Here is a 7,204-nt window from a genome sequence, read left to right as displayed (position 1 = left end):
TAGAGAGAAAGAATATCAGATTTTTTTTTTTATGTACGTTTCTGCCTGTGGTGCCGGTAAGCTTTTTCTTAGTGGGGCCTGATGGTCGCCGTCAGACCGTTTTGGCGCAGGCAAGTGTTTATAGTGACGCCATCATGCTTGGCTCATGCTGCTACCCCCCCCCCCCCCTCCGAGCTCATCTTTAATTCCCTCTTTAGAGAGAGAATCCAGAGTCCGGGTTGATGGGTGGTCTTCAGGACAGCATGTGGGTATTTTTAGGCGACTCGGCGGTGGCTGAATAATCCAAGCTTGAGACGGGGTGGGGGGGGGGTGGGGGGGATGCGAACTCGCGTCTTCCTGGACGCGGCGCCGGCACGCTAACCAGTCAGCCTCCGCCTCTCCAAAATACAAGCATAGAGCATAATAAAAGTACCAAAAAGCATATGATGATTCATTACAATTGATACCCTGACACAACACATTTAAACCAAAAGCTTAGTTGTGGCTGATGGCATTTGTTAATAAAATGCTGTTGAAAAAAAAAAAATGTATCGTCAGTGAAATATCCATTCTAACCTAGGGGTGCAAAAGATTTAAAAAAAGATATGTAACATACTTCAGTTCCAGCTGTTTGTATTTTGAAGTGTTTGAAACCCTCAGACGAATAAGTGTGACCATTGCACACTGGAAGCTGTGAATCGCTTCTTATCCAACCTGTCGCGCTCACACAGCAATAAGAGGCAGCACGTATTGAGGCAATGATTCTTGAGACTGTGATACAAGAAAATAACATGCTATGAAAATCTATGAAAGGCTGCTGATAAAATAAAAATGTGTCAAATCATTCTTTGTAAGTCTTAATTTTTCGATTTAAAATGCTATAGAAAGTTATTAACAAACGATATGTAGGATCCCGTCATTTGTTTTATTTGTGTTGTACGTGTACGATGACGATGAGGTACAAAGATGATAAATAAACTTATTGGCACTTGAGTTTACCGACAGACTAGTTCATGTAAAATGTATTAAAAGGTGTTAATTTTCATTTTCTTATTTTTACTTTCTCCTTTTCCTATCATCTATCTTTTTCCTATTTCATTAGTTTTCCTGTTTTATTTCGGAAATGTAACAGATTGCTTCGCTTTCTTCAGTGAACGGATGACGTCACTCACTTCCTAGGGAAGGCAACCATCTCTTACAGAATTTTCCAGTGCTCTTTGTGACGCTATCGGAAACCATCTGTTCTTCCTCGCAACCCCCCCTCCTGCTCCTCCTCCTCCTTCTCCTCCTCTTCCTCCTCCTTTTCCTCCTCCTCCTCCTCCTTTTCCTTTTTCTAATCATCATCATCATCATCATCAAGACCATTCTGCTGTAGTCATGAGCTGCCACCTCAGGTCACTGCAGGCGAGATGATCTGCCGTAGCAGAGCGAGGCTCCAGCAAGCTGGCACCGGAGGGAAGGAACAGTTGCTCTGCCACCAGCGGGCAGCCAAGGGTATGCCATGCCCATCAGCAACATTCCAAGCTCACGACAGAATTCCTAAAATTGACCTGGGATGTCATGATTGAGTACTCTGGACTGGGACAAGGCACCAGAATGACCTAGCCACCCCAGGATCGAGTACTTACGCCTAGCAGGTAATTACACGTCGAACTCAACATCGCGTAGCCACGCCAGAGACAACCGTGCAGAGGCGAGGTGCAGGCCGGACACCCAGGAGGACGACACCGCACCCCGGGAGGGCCGCGGCACACGCCTGGACGCCTTCCTGGACGGCGCAGGAATCTTTGCCGCTGCCGTGCCCTGCGTCCTGGTGGCCTACGAGCTCTGGTGACAACTCAACGTGTGCCAGTGACCCAGACCACACCCAGAGCCACACCCTCACCCACACCACGTTGAGCCATGGCCGCCCCCTCCTGACCACCACTCTCAAGACTTAATTACTCCTCAGCAGGGGGAGGGGGGGGGGGGGGGTGAAGGAGCTGATTTCTATGCATTTCCTTCCTCTTAGTGAATCAGAAAAGATCAACACAACCAACTTCGAGGTCACAATGAACACAAATAAATAGTAAATAAAACTAGTAGTATTTCGTTCATTTTCGCTTTTATTAGTAAATAAAATGTAATATACAAATTTAGCCTTAAATGACAAAGGAATGTAGAAAATATCACATAAGCTAATCTACAGTACAATCTCTCTCTCTCTCTCTCTCTCTCTCTCTCTCTCTCTCTCTCTCTCTCTCTCTCTCTCTCTCTCTCTCTCTCTCTCTCTCTCTCTCTCTCTCTCTCTCTCTCTCTCTCTCTCTCTCTCTCTCTCTCTCTCTTCTTTTCTTTCTTTATTTTTACATCTTACATCTCTCTCTCTCTCTCTCTCTCTCTCTCTCTCTCTCTCTCTCTCTCTCTCTCTCTCTCTCTCTCTCTCTCTCTCTCTCTCTCTCTCTCACTCTAACTCTCTCTCTCTCTCTCTCTCTCTCTCTCTCTCTCAAAAAAAAAAGGGAGTGTAGTCTTTTGCACATAACACTACCTCCGCGTTCAATACAGGAATAGGAGTCTATATAATAAACAAAAAATAGCAATAAACGTAAAAGCTTGTCTGTGTGTATGTGTGTGTGTGTGTGTGTGTGTGCGCGTGCAGCTATACGAGTACGCACAACCTATAAAATGTATGTATGTATGTATATATGTATTTCATATATCTGTGGGTGTGCTCTTCCACGTATGTATATGCAAGTATGAATCTAAATATGTCCGGGTGTATATATATCTGTATGTCCGTAAGTATGCATGTATGTATGTCCTGTCCGTCTATCACACAGCAGCCTCGCTTATCCCCTCGTCCACTTCGTCCAGGTTGTTGTAGGGGCGGTAGGAGGGGTCGTTGGGGTGGATGCTGTTGTCATAGCAGTTGGTGAACTTGAGCAGGACGTCCTTGAAGTTGCCGGCGTCCAGGTTGATGCCGAGGACGGTCAGGAGGAAGTAGTCGCCGAGGTGCATGCGCTTGATGGCTCGCTCCAGGTTGGGGTCGGCTGCCAGCTTACCACGACGCTCCATCAGTTGTAGGCGGACCATGGGGCTCACGGCCACGGCTACGCGCCATACGAGCTACAGGGAAGAGGAATGGACGTGAGGGAAAAGGAAAGTGAAGGGGAGGAAGGAAGTTACTGTATGAGCTGTTAATGAAGAAGAGGGAAGTGAGGATCCACTGTACAAGATGCAAAGAAGAGAAGTAAAGTGATGATCTACTATACAAGCCCTAATACACGCCACACCAGCTGGAAAGAAGGAAAAGAGGAGAGGGCCTAATACATGCCTCATCAGCTGATAAAAAGAGTCCAAGACATCATTAGACCCACCTAGAACTCTACCTTCCTCCCTCTTCTTACGGTAGAAGAGAACTATAGATATACCTATTTAGAGCACTATCTTCTTACAGTCCAAGAGAACTTTCGACACCCCTCTTACAGTCAGATCCATCTATTTTGAGCCCTACCTTCCTCCTCTCTCTCTTACAATCAGAGCCACCTGTTTAACTTTACCTTTTTTGGAGCTCAAGATAACTAGAGACCCACCTGTGTGGAGTTCTACCTTCTTACAGTCCAAGATAACTATGGACCCCTCTATCGAGAGCTCTATTTTTCTTCCGCCTCTCACAGTCAGACCCACTTATCGAGAGCTCTACCTCCCTCTGGCTCACCTCAATGGCAGTGATGGTGGCCAGCACGACGAGCCAGAACCACATGGCGATGAAGACCTTCTCGTTGATGATGTTCTGCGGCAGGAGGCACTGGTGTCGGAGGGTCGTCAGTTTCCCGTACGGCCCGTAGTATTGGAAGGTGCATTTGGTCACGCGGGGGAAGGTGCTGACGATAGCGGCAGAGCTGGTTTCCGGGGAGAACAGCTGAAGGAGGGGAAGAAGAAGGGGGTGAAGAAGGGGATGAAGAAAGGACAAGGAAAGTAACTAACAATTAGTAAACACAATAGTAGATCATAAAGTAGTGAACAAATGATTGACTAAATAAACAAAACAACAGTATAAATCAACAAATGTATAGGCTAAATGTATTACTGCATAAATGAATGAATGTTTAAGTGAACTGACGACCGTAAGAATGAAAGAGTAATAGAGGACACGAACACAGTTATTAAGTCGCTGAGTAAAAGAATATAAGAAAGGACCCCCTCCCCCCACCCCCCAAAAAAAAATTCACTAGAGACCCTTTTCTGTGTCTCACCTTCAGGCCAAAATCGAGGAAGGCGCCCTGGAAGAACTTATCCAGGAGCACCATTTGCACGATCACGTTCACGAAGTTGAGGGCCTCGCAAAGCAGGTAGGTGATGGCGTAGTGAACGTTGTGGCCCGCGGACGCCTTCAGGTAACTACGGTGAAAAATATAAAGGTGAGTTAATTAATAAAGGTTAAGGGTAAGTGATGATAGGTAAAAAGATATAATGAAGACTGATTAGGTAAAGGTTTGAGGTAAGGAGGTGTGAGGTAAGGAGAAAAAAGGAAGAGGAAGAAATGTAATTGGAAGAAGAAGAACAAGAACAAGAATAATAATAAAAATAACAACAAGAAGAAAAAAACAAGAACAAGAACAAGAAAAGCAAGAACAGGAACAAGAAGAAGAACAACGAAGACAAGAAGACGGAAAAAGATAAATAAAAGAAACGAAGAAGGAATCGAAGAAGAGCAAGGGCTGAAAAACGAAAGAACAAAAGACAAAGACAATGCATAAAAAAGATGAAATAAAAATAAACATCCTTACTTTACGATGTTGGTCTTCTTCTTTTCTCTTTCCTCGTCCATGGAATCGAACTGGAGACCCTGAAGGAGGTTGTCGGCTGTTTTGCCCTCGACCATTTTCCATAGCAAGTGAGGCAGATAGAAGAGGCAGCCCTGGAGGAGGAGGAGGAGGAGGAGGAGGAAGTGAAATAAGTGGAGAGAGAGAAAAGAACAAGAATATGAATAAGACCAAGAAGGAGAAAAACCGTAGCAGTAGTAGTAGTAGTAGTAGTAGTAGTAGTAGTAGTGAATAGGAGAAAAGAAAGAAAAGGGAGGAAGAAAAAAAGAGAAACATACCATTAGCAAAGCATACAAAAGATATATAAAAAATGTCATCAAAGTTAAACCCATCAAAAAAAAAAATAACATCCCTCCAACAATAAACACAACAAATGATTTTCAAAACGTATTCTCTCTAGATGACAGCACTGCATATACTCGGCGATCCTACTTTTTGTCTGGAATTACATAGCTTATAATTTCTTACAGTGGCACCCTCTAGATAAAAAAAACACCTTTGAAACTCCCTCAGAACCATTCACACATACATACATGACTAAGCATAAAAGAGAACTGGGAGAAACGATAATTAAAGAAACAGGGTGAAGGGTAGAAGAAATGTGAAAACTGAAAGTGATATGTCAGTTATTTCTTTCTACTCTAGCTCCACCTTTACCTGTAGCTCCACCTTGGCTCACCTGGAAGAAGAGGACGAAGGGCACCCACTGGTAATAGGAGTGGACTGTAAGCTCGTGTGTATTGGGGTCGTAGTTTCCAGTGCCAAGGTAGTCTGTTCCCCGCGATGAGTAGTGGGTGGCGTTACCTGGACGGGGAGGAGGTGGGGAGATGTGTATTAGGTTAGGTAGTACAGTAAAGGGATGTAGGTAGAAGTGTTTGCTTTATTTTGTCCATTCTCCCTTCCTTCTAACTCTCACCCTCCCATTTTTCCTCCCTCCATTTGGCTACCCACCATTCCCTTCCTTCCCTACTTCCTCTTCCAACCCTCACTCACTTCCTCACACCCATCCACTCACCACTAGTAGTGTTGATGGTGTGAGTCCCGGAGATCCAGCAGAAGGTATTCATGGCTTTAGGCGAAGGAACTCCCCTGCCTTCGATGCACTGAATGGCGTTACCGATGTATTCTGTGGCGGAGACGAGAGCGCACGCCAGGAAGCAGAAAGAGGTTGTCCATCGGTAGTGAAGGCGGAAGATTGTCCCGTCAACGTTGGTGTGTAGCTTCGCCTTGATCAGCCCCACGAAGGAGCCGACGATATGCAACACCATCCTGACGAAGGGAATGGAGAGAGATGATGAAGGTGATAAAGTTGAAGATGAAGGCAGGTGAGTTATGGAGGTGATGGATGTGAGTAATGGGGGGAGAGAATGAAAATGGAGGAAAGGAAGTAAAGAGAGGAAAGAAGGGAAGGGGAGGGAAAAAAAGAGAAGGGAGGAAAGAAAAAAAAAATGATTAACAAGCCATACATAGGAAAAATCGAAACCAAACACGTGCACTGAAAAGGAAGATGTGAAAGAGGATAAGGAAGAGGAGTGGAAAGGAAGAAAGTCGTGTAAAGGGGGATGAGGGTAGATTAGCCATAGGAGAATGATAAAGGAAGGAAAAAAGAAGCTAGTGGGAAATGCATTAGCAAACATAACTCGCGTTACCTATATATAAAAAAAAACTAACTATATCAAAAAGTAAATCATTCTAATCCACGACCACAGAAAATACTTATCTAAACCATATGTATAAACCATTAAACTTTTGGAGTTATTAGCGAACACTTAAATAACTATCCCGTTCTCTATGAAAACTATCCATGAAACTAAATAGTCCACGATCACAGTATATATCTAAACCATAAATGACTCACCTTCCCTAAAAACAAACTGACTATAACACTAAATATATACAACCCAAGACCACACAAAAAAAGAACCACAGGAACTATTTATCTAAACCATCTATAAAAACATTAAAACCACTAAATAACTCCCGGCAACTGACCCTCCCAAGCAACCAACCTCGAGAATGGCTGACGGAGGCGGTGAAGGAGTGACTGATGGAAGACCGCAGTAGCCTCGCCAGCAACGGTCCTGCCACAGAGACGCAGAGCCCGGCACTGTGGCACCTTACCCTTGTGGCACCCTTGACACTCACACCGGAAACCAAACGAGTGTCTACTCAGAAAATGGGAAAAATAGGAGAGGGGAATTTTCCAGTATTTAGGCTGAAAAAGAGAACTGTCACCTTCCAAATTCATCACCTTTTTCTATCTATACTTTGCGAAATTTGGGTTTACTAGCGTTTTTTTCATAGTTTTTGATCGGGTAATAATTGTTAGTGTAATTATTCAGTTGGCGCCCTTGTTTAGCCCTTCCCCCCTGTTTCAGAAGGCGTTGATCCCCCCTCAATGATGTCATATCCTTTGGTAGATA

General features: G+C 44.4%; 1 protein-coding gene across 1 annotated transcript; it reads right to left on the bottom strand.

The window, feature by feature from the left end:
* Nucleotides 1-2,171: 2,171 nt before the first annotated feature.
* On the bottom strand, nucleotides 2,172-6,953 carry LOC126997996 (innexin inx2-like). The gene is made up of 7 exons (XM_050859267.1): nucleotides 6,791-6,953; nucleotides 5,797-6,050; nucleotides 5,461-5,585; nucleotides 4,746-4,876; nucleotides 4,212-4,356; nucleotides 3,674-3,877; nucleotides 2,172-3,081 (listed from the first exon to the last, which is right to left on the bottom strand). Exons 2-7 carry the CDS (start codon nucleotides 6,047-6,049, stop codon nucleotides 2,788-2,790), a joined length of 1,152 nt encoding a protein of 383 aa, XP_050715224.1. The 5' UTR covers nucleotide 6,050; nucleotides 6,791-6,953; the 3' UTR covers nucleotides 2,172-2,787.
* Between the last annotated feature and the right edge of the window lie 251 nt (nucleotides 6,954-7,204).

Source organism: Eriocheir sinensis, chromosome 13, assembly GCF_024679095.1.
Source record: "Eriocheir sinensis breed Jianghai 21 chromosome 13, ASM2467909v1, whole genome shotgun sequence".
NCBI classification, from domain to species: Eukaryota; Metazoa; Arthropoda; class Malacostraca; order Decapoda; family Varunidae; genus Eriocheir; species Eriocheir sinensis.
Note: the sequence above shows the minus strand (reverse complement) of the source record. Positions and strands in the feature narration are given on the sequence as shown.

Bases quoted from the DNA above. Each gene is read 5' to 3' on its own strand.
- LOC126997996 (XM_050859267.1), bottom strand. From the start codon at position 6,049: ATGGTGTTGCATATCGTCGGCTCCTTCGTGGGGCTGATCAAGGCGAAG. The intron at 4,357-4,745 runs GTAAGGATGTTT...TTTTCACCGTAG, and splicing joins AAGAAGACCAACATCGTAAA to TTACCTGAAGGCGTCCGCGG. The intron at 3,082-3,673 runs GTGAGCCAGAGG...TCTTCCCTGTAG, and splicing joins CCACCATCACTGCCATTGAG to CTCGTATGGCGCGTAGCCGT.